At 34.8% G+C, this 19,639-nt stretch overlaps 1 protein-coding gene across 1 annotated transcript in view; it reads left to right on the forward strand.

Moving 5' to 3' along the window:
* CHMP2B (charged multivesicular body protein 2B) overlaps positions 1-19,639 on the forward strand; it is a 34,128-nt gene extending 14,489 nt beyond the window's left edge. Inside the window, exons 2-6 of the mRNA XM_061432925.1 lie at positions 3,362-3,453; positions 7,447-7,641; positions 11,337-11,439; positions 17,630-17,736; positions 17,937-19,639. Coding sequence (XP_061288909.1) covers positions 3,362-3,453; positions 7,447-7,641; positions 11,337-11,439; positions 17,630-17,736; positions 17,937-18,047 — 608 coding nt within the window. The 3' untranslated portion in view covers positions 18,048-19,639. The remainder of the gene's footprint in view (positions 1-3,361; positions 3,454-7,446; positions 7,642-11,336; positions 11,440-17,629; positions 17,737-17,936) is intronic.

The raw sequence follows: 19,639 nt of genomic DNA on the forward strand, positions 1-19,639 counted from the left end.
CCTTGGAAGAAAAGTTATGACCAACCTAGACAGCATATTAAAAAGCAGACACATTACTTCACCAACAGAGGTCCGTCTAGTCAAAGCTATGGTTTTTCCAGTAGTCATGTATGGATGTGAGAGTTGGACTATAAAGAAAGCTGAGCACTGAAGAATCGATGCTTTTGAGCTGTGGTGTTGAAGAAGACTCTTGGTTATAGCCATTTTGGCAGATGAGAAATGGTTTCTGATTTCCCTAATGAGTACTTTGTATCTTTTCCAAATATTTGCTGGCCATTTATGTATTTTCTTTGGCAAAATGTCTGTGCAAGGTGTTCACTCATTTGTTGAGTTGTCCTTTGTTTTTGAATTGTAAGAGGTTTATACATACATACATACATACATATATATATATATGTATATATATATATATATATTCTGGCTTCTGACTCATATGTAATTGGCGAATATATTCTCCCATTTTCTACATTGTCTTTTCACTTGATAATTCCCTTTAGTCACAGTTTCTAGTTTTCATGGAGTCTGCTTTATCTATTTTTTTCTCTTGTTGCTTGTGCTTTTAGTGTTATATCTAAGAATCGATTGCCAAAACCCAAATCATGTAGATTTACTCCTATGTATTCTTCTAAGTCTTTTATGATTTTAGCTCTTATATTTGAGTCATTCTTCTCTTTTGAATTAATTTTTATATATGGTGTGAGGCAGGAGTCCAATTTCTTTCTTTCTTTCTTTTTTCTCATGTAGCTGACTAGTTTTCCCAGTGCCATCTGATGAGGAGACTCTTCTGTCTGTTGTAGTGGTGGTAGTTTTAAATTCTACCTCTTTACTGAAAAGGTACTCTAGTAAAATGATTAAGACCACTGATTCAGGAGACAAAACTTGCATCCAAATCTGGCATTACTACTTACTACCTTGTGACCTTGGGCACGTTATTTAAACTTATTAACACATATTTTCGGATACGTATAAAATAATAGAAAAACCAATTCCATGGCATTATTGCGAACGTTATACTGAATTGTTGTTTTTCAGTTGCTAAGTCATGTCTGACTTTTGCGACCCCATGGACTGGAGCACCCCAGGATCCTCTGTACTCCACTATCTCCCAGACTTTGCTCAAATTCATGTCCATTGAATCTGTGATGCTATCTAACTATCTCACCCTCTGTCGCCCTCTTTTCCTTTTGCCTTCCATCTTTTCCAGCATCAGGGTCTTTTCCAGTGAGTTGGCTCTTCATTTCAGGAGGCCAAAGTATTGGAGCTTCAGCTTCGGCAACAGTCCTTCCAATGAATATTCAGAGTTGATTTCCTTTAGGATGACTGGTTTGATCTTCTTGCAATGCAAGGGAATCTGAAGACTCTTCTCCAGCACCACAACTCAAAAGCATCAATTCTTCGGTGCTCAGCCTTCATTATGGTCCAACTCTCACATCCATAAATGACTACTGAAAAAACCATAGCTTTGACTATATAGACCTTTGTCAGCAAAGTGATGTCTCTGCTTTTTAATGCACTGACTATGTTTGTCATAGTTTTCCTTTCAAGGAGCAAGTGTCTTTAATTTCATGGTTGCAGTCACTGCTTCCACTTTTTCCCCTTCTATTTGCCATGAAGTGATGAGACCAGATGTCATGACCTTAGTTTTTTGAATGTTGAGTTTTAAGCCAGCTTTTTCACTCTTCTTTCACCCTTATCAAGAGGCTCTTTAGTTCCTTTTCACTTTCTGCCATTCAGTATCGTCCTCATATATGGGGTTGTTATTTCCTCTTGCAGTCTTGATTCTAGCTTGTGATTCATGCAGCCCAGCATTTCTATTGATGATACTCTGTATAGAAGTTAAATAAGCAGGGTGACAATACATAGCCTTGTCATACTTCTTTCTCAGTTTTGAACCAGTCAGTTCCATGTAAGTTTCTAACGGTTGCTTCTTGACCTTCATACAGGTTTCTCAGGAGACAGGTAAGATGGTGTGGTACTCCATTTTCCACAGTTTGCTGGGATTCACACAGTCAAAGGCTTTAGTTTAGTCATTTAAGCAGAAGTACATGTTTTTCTGGAATCCCTTTGTTTTCTCTGATCCAATAGAATGTTGAGAATTTGATCTCTGGTTCCTCTGCCTTTCCTAAGTCCAGCTTTTACATGTGAAATTCTTGGTTCACATACTGTTGAAGCCTAGCTTGAAGGATTTTGAGCACAACCTTGCTAGGATGTAAAGTGAGTGCGATTGTGTGGTAGTTTGAACATTCTTTGGCTTTGGGATGAAGACATGTTTTCCAGTTGTGGCCACTGCTGAGTTTTCCAATTTTGCTGACATGTTGATTGTAGCACTTTAATAGCATCACCTTTTAGGATTTTAAATAGCTGACCACATTTCGTCAGAACTCTTCACTATGACTTGTCCCTCTTGGGTAGCCCAGCATGGCATTGTTCATAGCTTTATTGAGTTACACAAGCCCCTTTGCCATGACAAGGCTGTGTTCCATGAAGGGATCACATACATGTAAAGTACTTCGCAAGTTTCCTCACAGTGAGGAAACAGTTTGGCAAACATTACCATCCATATCTGTGATCTTTTGAAGTAATCACTATTTAGTAACAATTAATCTAAATTATAGTCAGTCAGTTAGACTAATACTTTAATTCTTCAAAAGGTAAGACTGATGGATCCTCATGAATTGAGATAAATGAGAAAGACATTAACAATGAATGGACACTTACAATATATCAGGTCATTGTGAATGTTATTTGCACCTTCATGATAATTTTTATTTTATAAGAAACTGAGGTTTAGAGTATTAACTGACTTTACAAGAAACCATCATATAATGATCCAGTAGCAGAGGTGTGATTCAAATCCCTGTCTGCTTCATTGGAAGTCTGGATGCTTCTCTTACTCTTTATAATGATGATGACCTAGTGTAAAAAAAAGATTTAATAAACACATTGCCTGTCTTCCTTTTTGGAATTTCGTGTAATATTGAAGTAGGGAAGAGATGAAAAAGGTTGTGTGTGTGTGTGTGTGTGTGTGTTTGCTCACTCACTCGCATATATGTGACATATAATATATATGTCATAAAAGCAATGTATAATAATCAGTTCTCTAAGGGAGTATTTTAGTGTGATTTATATATTCTTTTGACTAAACCTCAGACTATATAGTGTATTTGTACTTCAGTATTTTTTTATATAATCAATATTTATAATTCATTCTAACATTTGATTAATTTTTAGTATATTGAAACAAAAAAATTTAACATCTTGTAAAATTTTTTTAATTGAGGTTTCTAATTCCAGTATTTTAAGTGGTATTAAAGAAGATCTTACAATTCATACATTTAGGTTTCTTTTGTGATTCTCTTAGATGTAATAAAGGAACAGAATCGAGAGTTACGAGGTACACAGAGGGCTATAATCAGAGATCGGGCAGCTTTAGAGAAACAAGAAAAACAGCTGGTAAGTAGAACATTAAATTTCAGTTTAACTTTTCTAACAAATTTAGAAGTCAGTGTTGGAGTAATTAGCTAACTAGGAAAAAGACACATGGCAGGTGGTAAGTGATTTACTTTACTAAGAAATGGCATTTAATACCTTCCTGCAATTTCTGGTTACCTTTGTTTACTGTGTCATTCTCTTGATTTTTATCAGGAGTCTTTATTCTGCTGAATATAAAATCAAATTATTCTTCTGTTTGTGAAAGACATAAATGCCTAGGAAGAAATATTGCTCAAAACAGCCATCTTCTTCTCAATCAACAGCAAAGATAAAATAGTCCTAGAAAACAAGAGCCCTTCACAATATTGTAAAGCAGTTATCCTCCAGTTGAAAATAAATAAATTAATTAAAAAAGAACAAAACAAGAGAGGGTTGCAAGAAAATAACTATGTTAACCAATGGGGTGTCTTACTTTATATTTTAACTGTTATTGACAATGTCTGTGATAATGAATATACTTTTAAAATAGATTGGCTATCTTTAAGTATTTTTCTGTTACGTTTTTAAATGTATATTGCTTAAAACATTTTTAAAAACAAACATGCTTGAGGTATAGTTGACATGCAATTGATTGTCCATGTTTAAAGCAAATAATTTGACACATTTTGACATACGTATGAACTCATGAAACGATTACTACAGTCAAGGTAATGAACATATCCATCATCCCCAAAAGTTTTCTTATTCCCTTTATAATCGCTTCTACCCATCCCCTTTCTCCCTATTTCCTCCTCAGTTAGGCAAACACTGGTCTGTCATTGTAGATTTTACATTTGCAAGAATTTTATATAGATGAAATCGTAAAGTGATTTCATGTTTATATGGCTTCTTTCATTCATAATTATTTTGAGCTTAATCAGTGTCATTACATGTATCATCATTTTTACTGATAACTGTTATTCCATGTGTGGACATTGCAAAATTTGACTATCCGTTTACCAGCTAATGAACATTAGGGTCATTTCCCAGGTCATTTCAGGGTTATACTGATCCTGTGCTACTTTCATCATATTTCTGATACTTTTTGTTGCTGGTATATAGAAATACATTCATTTTTTTTTTGTACATTGATCTTTTATTCTGTAACCTTCCTAAACTCAGTCTAGTAGCCTTTTTGTAGATTCTATTAGATTTCTACATAGACAATCATGTTATCTGTGTAAATAAAATTTTTCATCCTTTTATCATTAAGTATATTAGCTATAGGCTTTTTGTAGCCCTTTCTCAGGTTTAAGTTCCTTTATCTAGTTGTTGAGAGCTTTTATCAGGAACTAATTTTGTCAAGTGCTGTCTTTTTTTGCATCTATTGAGATTATAATTATGTAGTTTTTCTTCTTTAGTCTGTTAGTATAGTGAATTACATAATTGATGATTTTCCAAAGTTGAATTAAACTTTTGCTATTGGGATAACTTCATTAATAATGATGAATTTTTAAAAAATATTTTATTTCAATTTGTTGAAATTTTCATAAAAATATTAGTATCTCTGATCATAAAAGCTGTTAATTTGTAGTTATCTTTTTGTGTGGTGTCCTTATGTAGTTTAACATCAGGGTACTACTGACCTTAAAGCATGAGTTGGCTAGTGTCCCTTTCTATTTCATTTACTGGAAGGGTCTGTGTATTTCTTTTTTAAATGTTTGATCGGTTTCATCAGTAAAATGAAGTTTTCTCTGTGGATAGATGTTTGAACTAAACAAAAATCTCTTTGTGGCTAGATTTTTAAATTCTAAAATTTGCAATTTTTAGAAAATAGGTATAGAATGGATCAAGCTTTCTACATTTTGAATGAGGTTTGGTAGTGCACATCTGTTAAATAATTTGTTCATCTCTACTAAATTTTAAAATGTAATAACATTGTGTTTATAATATTTTCTTACTATGCTTTAACATCTTTTGGTTGTTAAGTGATGCCCTCCTCTGCATTTTCAGTATTTGTCATTTGTGTATTCTCTGTTTTTTTCTTTCTTCTAATTGGCAGTGGTTTATCAATTTGATCAATTTCTCATAAAAGAAAAAGCTTTTGATCTCATTAATTTTCTGTATTTTTTTCCTCCCTAGTTTATAGATTTCTTCTCTTTATATATTTCTTTCTTTCTATATACTTTGTGTTTTGTTTTCTCTGCTTTTTTCTACTTTCTCTATTTTGAAGCCTACTAGATACTCAGTTTTTCTAAATGTAAGCTCTAACACTTTAAATTTCTAAGAACTGTTTTTACTGCAACTCACACATTTTGATATGTGCATTTTTATTTTATTAAGTTCAAAATATTATCTCATTTCCTCTGTGATTTTTTTTTTTTCTATGTTGTTGTTGTCACGACCCCATGTACTGCAGCACGCCAAGCTTGCCTGTCCTCCACTATCTCCCAGAGTTGGCTCAAACTTATGTCCATTTAGTCAGTGATGCCATCCAACCAACTCATCCTCTGTCTCCCCCTTCTTCTTATGCCCTCCATCTTTACCAGCATCAAGGTCTTTTCTAATGAGTTGACTCTCTGCATCATGTGGCCAAAGTATTGGAGCTTCAGCCTCAGCATCAGTCCTTCCAATGAATGTTCAGAGTTGATTTCCTTTAGAATTAAGTGGTTTGATCTCCTTGTTGTCCAAGGGACTCTCCAGAGTCTTCTCCAGTACTACAATTGGAAAGCATCAATTCTTGCATGACTTATTTCGAACCATGTTGCCTAATTTCTGCTTGTTATTTTCCTTTCTTATTTTTCTTACTGCTTTCTAAGTTTAATTTCACTCCAGTTAGAAATCATACCTGTAGGATTCCAATCTTTTTATTTTTGTTGAACCTTGTTTTCTGATCCAGAATGTGGTATATTTTTGGTAATTCCTTTTTTTTTTTTAATGTGCACTTGCAAAGAGTATTCTGCTCTTGGTGATGGAGTTTTTAGTGAATGTTGGTTAGGTCAGGTTGGTGATAGTGCTTTTGTAAATCTGTACACTCGTCCTAAAATACACTTTTGTAAATTTGTAAATTTACACCTTTGTAAATCTGTCCACTCGTCCTAAAATACAGCAATATACTTAAGAAAGGAGTTGCTGATGTCCCTTATGCTACTTGTGGCTTTGTCTCTTTCTCCTTTCAGTTATATCAGTTGCACTTCATAAATCTGGAAGCACGGTTTTAGGTGCATACACATTTAGGATTGGTTTGACATCTTTATGTATTAATTCTTTTGTTATGAAATGCCCCCTTTATTCTGGTAATATTCCCTTTTCTTTTTTTTTTTTTAATCTAGTTAATGTAACCACTCCAAATTTCCAGATTTTACTAAGTATTTATATAGAATATATTTGTTCTATCCTTTTACTTAGCTTTATATAGCTTTGTTTTGCTAATCAAAGTTGTTTTCTTGAGATAGCATATATTTTTATGTTCTGAGAAGGAAATGGCAACCCACTCCAGTATTCTTGCGTGGAGAATCCCATGGACAGAGGAGCCTGGCAGGCTACAGTCCACAGGGTCACAAAGAATCAGACATGACTTAGCAACTAAACAACATCTAAGTTGCCAATCTGTCTCTTACTTAAGATAGTAAATGGACCTTTTCATTAAAGATAGTTGTCTGTATTACTAGCTTCAAATCTACCACTGTACTCTTTTTTTTTTTCTTTGCTATCTTCTACCAATTCCTCCTTTGATTTTTTGTTTTTTCCTACCTACTTTTGGACTGAGTTTTTAAATTTTCTTTTCGGCTTTATGTGAGTACTGTTTTGTAGACTTGCTTTCTTTGTGTAGAACACAGTGCTAGTTCCGTCTTATCCATATAAACATGTAAAACAGTTTGCCCTCTCAAATGACTATTTGTATGACTTTGTTAAAGCCTCTTTCTTCATAATCAGGGTGAAAGGATATAATGTATATGTTCAGTCTATTCTTCTCAAATCACTGAGGACTCCCCCTTTAATGATCTTACTCCTTCTTTTTATTTCCTCTGATAGGAATTAGAAATTAAGAAAATGGCCAAGATTGGTAATAAAGAAGCTTGCAGAGTTTTAGCCAAACAGCTTGTACATCTACGGAAACAAAAAACAAGAACTTTTGCTGTAAGTTCAAAAGTCACTTCCATGTCCACACAAACAAAAGTGATGAATTCTCAGATGAAGATGGCAGGAGCCATGTCTACTACAGCAAAAGTAAGTGGAAACCTTTATATCCATAGCTTTGTGATTTCATCTGAGATGTTTAAATATCAGCATTCAAATTAGATTTAAAGCTCCCTCTTTTATATGTGTGTGTGTATATGTGTATGATCACATATATATGGTATAGATTCTTTGTAATTTTTAATCAAATGAGTTATAATTAAACATAATTCAGATAAATATTTCTAGGCTTTTTATCAATTTGTTTTAATATGAAATTTTTGTTTTAGGCACTTCCACTCTTCCAGGATTACATGTAACTTCCAAATTTTTTAAATTGACTTAAAACATTATTTAGTTTTTTTTCCTTAAATTTTAAAAAAGATTTTGGGGCTTCTTATTTCATATGCTATATATTTTGATGTAATAATTTGAATTATAGTTTCCTCTTGATTCATTTTCATGAATGTGTCAGAAAGATGCATGAGTATTTTCAGAAAAATTTATCAGTTCATTTTATCAAGAATGTAAGTTTAACTTACAGTTCCTATATTAAAAAAACTTATTGATTTTACTGTAGAACTTAAAAGACTGTGAGCCTTTCAGACATTTAATAAATAGTGAGCTCTTTGCTGTGTATTAAGAACTGTGAGAGACCAGAAGTTCAAGACAAAGGCTCTGCTCTCACATATATTACATAGTTCATTTTGGCGGTGGGAGAAGGTTGAGATGTGCTAAAAAGGAAGCTTTACACTCTACAACATTCTGTTCTCCATGTTTCAGTGAACTGCACAGATCCTTGAATAGATTGATGTGAAAGACTTTCTGGAAGACCAAAATTATCAGTAGGCTTTAAATAAAGGGAAGAAAGAGTATGAATATAAAGAGCAAAAAGAAAAGATTAACCACAGAGGAGAGAAAGTGCAGGATTATATATATTAGGAAAATAGTCCATAACCATTAATTCTCATTATTTGCAGTAATTGCATTCTATAAAGTTTGAGGAACACTGAATTAGGGAATATCGAACCGTTGTTCCTAGGGGAAATGGAGGGTTAGGTGCCTGTGAGCCTCTGATCACAGTTGTTGTTAACTTGTCTAGACCATAATTCAGTCCTATGCTTAGAGGAGCATTTTAAACAGTGATATCACCAACCAAAAGGAAAAAAATAGTCCACAAAGATGACACTAATTTACATTATTAGTGCTGAGTCAAGACGGCAGGGTGTCATCTTGGGAGACCTAAGCTGGAATTGTGCTTGTTGGGCCACTCAAACTTTGTGCTACTCTGTGCATGTCCACAAACGAGCATAAAAGTACTGCAAGTATTGACTTGAGGTTACAAATACATTTTAGTGAGTAGACAAATTCACAAATAAGGAATTCAGAAATAATGAGGATTAACTAAAATTGCCTTTTAGACCACAGAACACATGAAATAGAACGTGTCCATTTTATGTACAGTAAGTACAGTGGCACATTGTGTTCCTTAAAAAACAGATTGTTTCAAAGCTGTTTATTCTGAATAAAGGTTATTCTGTCAGTTTACTTACTTTTGATGGATCTTAGTCATTTACAGTGGAAATGCATGGGTAAGAGCAAAAAAACTTTGTTTTCCTTTTTTGGTTTTACAAATCGATAGAACTAAATATCTATCTAATTTTAAGATAAGGTCCTATCTGAAGATCACACACCAGAGCTGGATAACCTTTCAATAATGTTGAGGAAGAAGACAACTCATTTTGCAATTTTCTGCAAGTGATAGGGGAAGAAAGCATACCTAATGTGGTCCTGCCATATAGCAATGTACGAATTAGAATTTTCACTTAAATTTCTTAAAAATTTGTTGATTCAAGAAATATTTGTTTAGGTCCTCTAAGTAGGAACTATAATAAGTGATGGGGATGAAATGGGAAACACAACCAGGCAAGTGCTGATTAAAGTCTATTTACAAAGCAGCCCATTTGAGAGGTAGTTTTAGTTTAGTGATTGGGCTTCCCTGGTGGTTCAGATGGTAAAGAATCTGTCTGTAATGCAAGAGACCCGGGTTCAGTCCTGGGTCAAGAAGATTACCTGGAGAAGGGAATGGCTACCCACTCCAGTATTCTTGCCTGGAAAATTCAATGGAGAGAGGAGCCTGGCGGGCCACAGTCCATGGGATCGTAAAGAGTTAGACATGACTGAATGACTAACACTTTTACTTTTTTCCCTTTAATTCAGTGCTTAGAAACATGGGCTTTGGAGTCAGATTACTTAGGTTCATATCTTGCTTGATAGCTGTGTGATCTCGACAGGTTCTTCATTCTTCATTTGTAATAGAGAGGAAATGGTAATACACTTTCACTTTTCACTTTCATGCATTGGAAAAGGAAATGGCAACCCACTCCAGTGTTCTCTCCTGGAGAATCCCAGGGATGGAGGAGCCTGGTAGGCTGCCGTCTACGGGGTCGCATAGAGTTGTACACAACTGAAGCGACTTAGCAGCAGCACATAAAGACTTGTTAGGTTTAAATGTATTTAACTTTAAATATTATTATATTTTATACATATAGTGCTTAGAACAGTGCCTGGCACACAGAAATAATATATATCAGCATTAGCTGCTCTTTTATCACTGTCGGCATTGTAGTTGTTATTAGTATATTTTTGTAACAGTACTGTAATTTGCAAATAAAGTCATATAATTTATACCAATACATAAACTTTTATCTGTACTGAGTAGGATTTAACAGGAATATCTGTTTTAACCTAGGGTGTCAGAAACTGCTGCCCTAAGGTGAGAAACTGAGATCTGAAGTATTTATAGTGAAAGCAAGTAAAGAAGAGCATTCCAGCAGAGGGACAGTATATGCAGAGGTCCTGTGGTGGGAGGGAACACAGTAACATTTAAGGAAATAGAAGATCAGTGTACCCAGAGGGCAGTGGTGCAGAATGAGACTGGCTTGTTAGGCAGGGTTAGGATGTTTGGTCTCACAAGTCAGTTTATGGAATTGAATTTTCAGTGCTAAGAACAACTCAAAGCCTCTAGAGAATTAGGTTTGTGTGAGCTGGTGGGGAATGGGAGAGTACAGTGTTGTATTTGAAAAAATTACTTTGGCTGCAGCATGCATAAAAGACTGTGTTTGCTTCCTATCTTTGAACTGACATATTTTATATAACACATACAATAAACACATATACCCATATACATATATGATAATATATAAAATATTTTGGCCATACTTGATATCATTAATTTGTTTTAATTAAATTAGTTGTGAATATAAAATATTCACATATTTTTTGCGAAGCTAAGTGTTTTTATCATTTCTTGAAATCATGGTTTTAAGTAAATAAATAGGTTAAATAAGTGTCCTGTAATTCAGACATGAAAATTTTTGGAAAAAAATTAATATTTTTTTAAAAATTTAGCCATTACCTGCTTGCCACATAACAGGCAAATGTAGTTTTCCTATATGAGTAGCAATGGATTTTTTTGTTAGCAGTATTTTTTTATTACATAATGTTTTGCCTACTGTTGAGATGAGTTTTTTCACAGTGGCCTTTATTATGTAGATGTTAAGCAGATGGTTTACAAATGAGTAGTTTAATTTTTTTTTATAATATTAACACTTTCATGTTTGATAATGGCAGAATGTTTATCTTTTAAAAAAATCTACCTTTACTGATGTGTTCCCTTTGGACTTATTCCATAGTAAAATTTTCATAATTATGTATGTAACATGAATCTTTTCATATGTTTAAAGACAATGCAGGCAGTAAACAAGAAGATGGATCCACAAAAGACATTACAAACAATGCAGAATTTCCAGAAGGAAAACATGAAAATGGAAATGACTGAAGAAATGAGTAAGTTTAATCACTTGTAATGAAATTTTCAGTTCTTTCATCTTTCAACTAGCAAGTTTATTTACTAACAACCTCATATTCTCACCCATGAAGACACAAATGAGAAATAATGCAGCTCTCTTCTAAATAGATGACTGTATTGGAATTTTATCAAGTTTTTGTGTAAGGCTCAAAATTCTATTAACATTTAGCTGAAAGAAAACTGTAAAATATGTGATGCCTTATTTCTGTGCTATTTGGCCTTCGCAATTTTACTTTATAGATTAGAGAATCAAAACCAACTTGTGAATAAAACAGTGCTTCTTAGTATAAGTTAGATAATCTAAGAGTCGTGTTGATTATTTCATACTGTAGAAGATCTGTAAATATACAGAAGATATATTTATATTTTTTCATATTATAGAAGATCTTATATATTTCATACTCTAGAAGATCTATTTATATTAGAGGTAGAGATAATGGAGCTCTTTCATTCTTTTTTCTTTTTCCCCTCCCAGAGTCTAAATTTAATATTTAATTTTCTTCTTGTTGAGTATAAACTACATACTGTGGTAGAAATATGAGGGATAAGAGGAATAAGGCTATAGACAAATTTATCATTATACCACCTATAGTGTTAATATTATTTATTTCTTTCCTATATTTTTCTATATCTTATAAAATGAGATAACATAGATGATTTTGAATCTTATCTTGCCTTTAAAAAACATAGTAGTATAACATAAAGATGTCCTCATAACCTTGAATTTTCTGTTTTTTTTAATGGCTTTAATATTATATAACATCAATATATCCTAATTTATTGAACAATTCTTATATTGGTTGGTAAGATTGTTTTAACAGAGAAGGCAGTGGCATCCCACTCCAGTACTCTTGCCTGGAAAATCCCATGGATGGAGGAGCCTGGTAGACTGTAGTCCATGGGGTCGCTGAGGGTCAGACATGACTGAGCAACTTCACTTTCACTTTTCACTTTCATGCATTGGAGACGGAAATGGCAACCCACTCCAGTGTTCTTGCCTGGAGAATCCCAGGGACGGGGGAGCCTGGTGGGCTGCCGTCTATGGGGTTGCACAGAGTCGGACACGACTGAAGTGACTTAGCAGCAGCAACAGCAAGATTGTTTTAAAATGTTCAGTTTATTTGACAGTCCTTTGATAAATATGTTTCTGTAATATCTTTGTCTGAATTTCTTCAGTGTTCTTAGACTATTAACTTTTATAAGACTTTTGGTTCATCAGTTCAGTTCAGTCACTCAGTCATGTCCGACTCTTTGTGACCCCATGGACTGCAGCATGCCAAGCCTCCCTGTCCATCACCAACTCCCAGAGTTTACTCAAACTTAAATCCATCGAGTCAGTGATGCCATCCAAACATCTTGTCCTCTGTCGTCCCCTTCTCCTCCCACCGTCAGTCATTTCCAGCATCAGGGTGTTTTCAAATGAGTCAGTTCTTCACATCAGGTGGCCAAAGTATTGGAGTTTCAGCTTCAGTATCAGTCCTTCCAATGAATATTCAGGACTGATTTCCTTTAGGATGGACTGGTTAGATTTCCTTGCTGTCCAAGGGACTCTCAATTTGGTTCAAACTACCAGATTATTTCAGAAGGACTATGTAATCTTTATTTCATCGATAACAAATGAGTGACCCTTCACAGCACCCTGGTCAACATTGCATTCTTACTTGTAAAATACATTGAATTGTTACTTGTATAATATGTCAAAACTGGCATCATTGTTTCACAAAGATATTGTCTAACTATTTTACAACTATATAGGGATATGTCAGTTTAGCTGTTGTTTATCTCCTAGCATTTTAATTTGACAGCATTTATTGTATAAAGCACTATCTAAATTACTAGGATTACTAAATTCATGAAAGTCCTAGTATTTTATTTCAGAGTATCTGTTTTTCTTCTGATGAACTATGCAATGAGGTTAGTGACATTGTAAAGGAGACAGGGATCAAGACCATTCCCATAGAAAAGAAATGCAAAAAATCAAAATGGCTGGCTGGGGAGGCCTTACAAATAGCTGTGAAAAGAAGAGAAGCGAAAAGCAAAGGAGAAAAGGAAAGATATAAACATCTGAATGCAGAGTTCCAAAGAATTGCAAGAAGAGATAAGAAAGCCTTCTTTAGCGATCAGTGCAAAGAAATAGAGGAAAACAACAGAATGGGAAAGACTAGGGATCTCTTCAAGAAAATCAGAGATACCAAAGGAACATTTCATGCAAAGATGAGCTCGATAAAGGACAGAAATGGTATAGACCTAACAGAAGCAGAAGATATTAAGAAGAGATGGCAAGAATACACAGAAGAACTGTACAAAAAAGATCTTCACGACCCAGATAATCATGATGGTGTGATCACTGACCTAGAGCCAGACATCCTGGAATGTGAAGTCAAGTGGGCCTTAGAAAGCATCACTACGAACAAAGCTAGTGGAGGTGATGGAATTCCAGTTGAGCTATTTCAAATCCTGAAAGATGATGCCGTGAAAGTGCTGCACTCAATATGCCAGCAAATTTGGAAAACTCAGCAGTGGCCACAGGACTGGAAAAGGTCAGTTTTCATTCCAATCCCAGAGAAAGGCAATGCCAAAGAATGCTCAAACTACCGCACAATTGTGCTCATCTCACATGCTAGTAAAGTAATGCTCAAAATCTCCAAGCCGGGCTTCAGCAGTACTTGAACCATGAACTTCCTGATGTTCAAGCTGGTTTTAGAAAAGGCAGGGGAACCAGAGATCAAATTGCCAACATCCGCTGGATCATGGAAAAAGCAAGAGAGTTCCAGAAAAACATCTATTTCTGCTTTATTGACTATGCCAAAGCCTTTGACTGTGTGGATCAGAATAAACTGGAATATTCTGAAAGAGATGGGAATACCAGACCACCTGATCTGCCTCTTGAGAAACTTGTATGCAGGTCAGGAAGCAACAGTTAGAATTGGACATGGAACAACAGACTGGTTCCAAATAGGAAAAGGAGTTTGTCAAGGCTGTATATTGTCACCCTGTTTATTTAACCTATATGCAGAGTACATCATGAAAAACGCTGGACTGGAAGAAACACAAACTGGAATCAAGATTGCCGGGAGAATTATCAATCACCTCAGATATGCAGATGACACTACCCTTATGGCAGAAAGTGAAAAGGAACTCAAAAGCCTCTTGATGAAAGCGAAAGTGGAGAGTGAAAAAGTTGGCTTAAAGCTCAACATTTAGAAAATGAAGATCATGGCATTGGGTCCCATCACTTCATGGGAAATAGATGGGGAAACAGTGGCAACAGTGTCAGACTTTATTTTTCTGGGCTCCAAAATCACTGCAGATGGTTACTGCAGCCATGAAATTAAAAGGCACTTACTCCTTGGAACAAAAGTTATGACCAACCTAGATAGCATATTCAAAAGCAGAGACATTACTTTGCCAACAAAGGTTCGTCTAGTCAAGGCTATAGTTTTTCCTGTGGTCATGTATGGATGTGAGAGTTGGACTGTGAAGAAGGCTGAGCGCCGAAGAATTGATGCTTTTGACCTGTGGTGTTGGAGAAGACTCTTGAGAGTCCCTTGGACTGTAAGGAGATCCACCCAGTCCATTCTGAAGGAGATCAGCCCTGGGATTTCTTTGGAAGGAATGATGCTAAAGCTGAAACTCCAGTACTTTGGCCACCTCATGCGAAGAGTTGACTCATTGGAAAAGACTCTGATGCTGGGAGGGATTGGGGGCAGGAGGAGAAGGGGATGACAGAGGATAAGATGGCTGGATGGCATCACTGACTCGATGGACATGAGAGTCTGAGTGAACTCCGGGAGTTGGTGATGGACAGGGAGACCTGGCATGCTGCGATTCATGGGGTCGCAAAGAGTCGGACACGACTGAGTGACTGATCTGATCTGATTTTTTTTCTGTGGTTTAACAACACTGTGCTTCCTTGGTGGGTCAGATGGTAAAGAATCTGCTTGCAATGCAGGAGACCCGGGTTCAATCCCTGGGTCAGTAAGATTCCCTGGAGAAGGGAATGGATACCCTATCCAGTATTCTTGGGGCTTCCATGATGGCTCAAATGGTAAAGAATCTAATCTGCCTGCAATACAGGCGACCTGGGTTTGATCCCTGGGTTGGGAAGACTCTGGAGAAGAGGGAGATGGCTACCCACTCCAGTATTCTTACCTGGAGAATTCTCTGGATAGAGGAACCTCATGGGCTGTCTTTCATGGGGATACAAAGTGTCCGTCATGACTGAGCACACATGCATATGTCTTTGAGAGTTTCAAAAACTCTTTAGTTTTTATTTTAACCTTTACTTTTAAAAATATAATTTTTCAAAAACATCATTAGTGAATTTTTAGTGACTGAGAGAATTGCCATTTATATAATTATCATAGTATCTAAATGTTTATGTGGATTCCAATGATGGCACAGGTGTGAGCAGATCTTAGTGGAGGAATTAAATATTCCATTAAGCCATAGTGAAGAGAATCAGTAAGCCTGTATTTAAAATTCGTATCTATCACTTGTTCTCATTTGTAATTTAGTAATTTGCAAGTCTGAAAGAATAGTAGTTATTGGTGGTTACTCGTTTTTTCAGTAAAGTGTATTAACATTAGTATTTTCATCCAAAGATAAATACAAGCTTTAGATGGACATATCTTTTTCAAATTAGAATTTATATTTTACAGTGTTGTTCCAATGCTTGTTCACATTCAGGTTTTGGAAACAAGATCTTTGGGAAATTTGTATTACATCTTTAATTTTGTTAACACTTTTCCTGAAAACATTTTTCTCTGCTAATCCTGACTGCACCATTCTGGTGCTGCTTCTCTGTCCTCTTCTTTCATTTTTTTCTGTGAGTAGTTTTTCATTCAGGCCCTTATTAACTCTAACCTGGACTCCCTGCAGCCCTTGTTACTTCACTACCATCTGAGTATCACTGATAAATAATTTTTCTGGAGGCTTACTTCTGAGCATGCTGATCAGATTCCCATAGTGGCACTTTTCTGACTACAAAAATAAAGTCCCACATCATAAATCAAACACAATTTTCAGGTCAAGCCCTTTTCTTTTCTCAACGCAAATATTGAGGCCCAGAGTGGTAAAGTGACTTCCCGTAAAGTTGGCCAGTTACTAAGTGTAAGAACTGAGATTCTAAATAAAAATTTAGCATTCACTTTACTTCTTCAGAGATGGTGTTCCTTTTTTTTTTTTTTTTTTGGTCTTAAGCTCTTTAGCTTTTTCCAGTTGATTTTATACTATTAAACTAACACAAAAAATCAAAATTATCAAACAATGCTCAGTAGAGATCTTAACCAATATCAAGCTTTATTAGCAATGTCAAGGATACAAGCTATTAAGATACTCCTGCAGAACAGGGAGAGGGGCGGGGCCGTCTGAAATGACTCTCCAAATCTTTTTCTTCCCATAACAGACATAAGCATCATAGATGATATGTCTAATCTGTTTGCTTATTTCATGTTGAACAGAACATTCACAAAGTGTAGGAAATATATTAAATTTATACCTCAGATGGTCACCTATCTTATGTGTTATTTTCAAGGGACTTATAGATATAAACCCATAGGTTGTAGCTACAACAATCCTAAAATGAAAACAGCCTGCTAAGTTCATAAACAGGGACTCTCTTGCTGGCAAGTATTAGTCTGTTTATCAGACAACCAATTAGCAGGGTACTTACAGTGAGATCAGGCTAGGTTACTTGTCTTTCTTCCTCTGGGACCTTCCCCAGTGATCATGTTAATAACAATCATAGGCCAGTTTTTTAAATTCTTTCCTTCCCAACCACTTCCCATTTATACATCTTACATAGTCAAACAGAAGAGCTTCCTCTTCCTTACATGTATCCCTGCTGCTTCCCACTGTGTCTTTGCTCATGCTACTGTATATCTATGTGTCCTTCAGTGACCATCTCAAGTATTCCTTCCTTCCAGATGGGTGTCATCTCTTCCATTTGAAACTTTTATAATCATTTACCTTTCCATTTATCAGAGTCTGTTTTTTTTTTTTTTTTTCCTGTTCTTAAGTGTAAACTAAGGTATTTACTTTTCTCCATCTATTCATAGATTTTATTTGCACTGTGTAAATTACATTGCTGGGCCTTTTTCTGAAAATATAAACCTAACCTGAAATCTGTTTGAAAGTGACTGCTTTGTTTCCTCTTCTCCCCTCAAGTCAATGACACACTTGATGACATCTTTGATGGCTCTGATGATGAAGAAGAAAGCCAAGATATTGTGAATCAAGTTCTTGATGAAATTGGAATTGAAATCTCTGGAAAGGTATGAACGAATGTCCTATTCTCTCAGATGGAAGTACTTTCTCTTCATGTCATTGTTTTAAGTTTTCCTTTATGTTAGGTGTATGTTTTTTAATATCTATTTGAAAAGTAAATTACACCTCTTGCAGCATATCCTTTATGTCCTAACCCGAAAGTTTGTTAATACATTTTTTTTTTCCTCTTTTTCTCTCTTTAATATAGATGGCCAAAGCTCCATCAGCTGCCCGAAGCTTACCATCTGCCTCTACTTCAAAGTCTACAATCTCCGATGAAGAGATTGAACGGCAACTCAAAGCTTTAGGAGTAGATTAATTTAAAAAGCCATTATATTTTGCCTATTATAATTATTTAGTATAAACCAGGCACAGTGAAGATTCCTTTTACAAAGCACATTTATTTTGCAAAAATGAAGACTATGAGTAAACAGTTTTTCCTAACCCATGGCTATTTTGAATCTTTTGCCAAAGAATGACAATGATGCAAAAATGGGAACAGTTTGGATTTTAATTAGAACTCTTTGAGAGTGATGATGTGTAAAATGTTGACTTCTTTTCTGCATGGCATAGAGAAATTATATTCATTCCTTAGTGTATTTATGTTCTGAATCTTTTTACACAGAATACAAATCTTGTTAAAGCCACGAGGCACCAACTTAAAGAGACTTGTAAGAATATTAAAAGTATACCATTAATTTTGTGTCTGTTACTTGTCCTTTGTAAGTGATATGTATTATGACCATAGGTGGTTCAGCTGTCAAATTATTTTTAAATCACCTAAAAGAAGAGTGCTATTTGAACATCTGTCTTAAACAAAAACTGTTATGAGCTTTTCTTTTCTTTTCCTTTGGGAGAACATTCTGCTTGGTAAGTTTATTACCTTTGAAAATGTGCTTGGCACCTGCCTTAAACAGTACAAACATATTGTGCACATCTTTAAATTATTTTAACTGACAGAAAAGAACTACCTTTTAAACTCAAATTGAAGCCTCTTGCAAAAATTAGCCAGGTACTTTTTTTTTAAGCTTATAAAGTGAATTAAATACAATTAGCAAAAACAGACACTGAATTAATAACATTTTATATTAATAAAACAATATATTTTGGTCTTTCTTCCCAGAACTGAGGAAATTTCCTCCATATGAATTATAATTTAATCTCTTTAGTTTTGAATTGTATTAATGTGTATATCAAACCCTCACTGGGGTTTGATGAAGCCATCATTCTCAATTAAGTAACATTACTAAGACTGTACTCAACCTAAATTTTAAAAATTAACATTTTTTTCTTGGTAAATAAACTACAACTTTGTCAGAAATTGCTGCCTGAATGTGTATTAATGTATTAACTGCATTTTTTAAGGTAAAGTTGCTATGGTATTTAATGTATGTATAGAAAGTGAGAAGAAATGAAGACATGGCAGATTAGTTAGATAGAATTTAGAATTAGGTTAGCTTTGAAAAATGATGTTGTCATATATGGATTTTAGTACATCCCACCCTTTAAAAACTCTTCTGGAGGAGATCAAATAACTGTAACCTGGTTAATTTGGGACAATGGATGTTTTGGACTAATATGAACAACATAAATACATTTTAGGACTAGTGAACATATGGCATAAGGATTGATGAGAAAAATGAAAACCTAAACTTTATAATCCATAAACCATTTTATAATGTTCAAAGATAAGATTTCATTATTGATGACATTAAATATAGGTACCCTTGGAACATTGATGGGTCAAAACATTTTACTTGATTATGGAATGTTAACACAGGACTTGTTTTGATTCTTGGATGTACATAATAATGCCAACTAACTTTATTTACTTTCTTGTTTACATGTGGGGGTTTTTGTTTTTTAAATTATTTTGTTAAAAAAAACCTCAATAAAGATTTATTGCTGTTA

The sequence above is a fragment of the Bos javanicus genome, chromosome 1 (genome assembly GCF_032452875.1).
Source record: "Bos javanicus breed banteng chromosome 1, ARS-OSU_banteng_1.0, whole genome shotgun sequence".
NCBI lineage: Eukaryota > Metazoa > Chordata > Mammalia > Artiodactyla > Bovidae > Bos > Bos javanicus.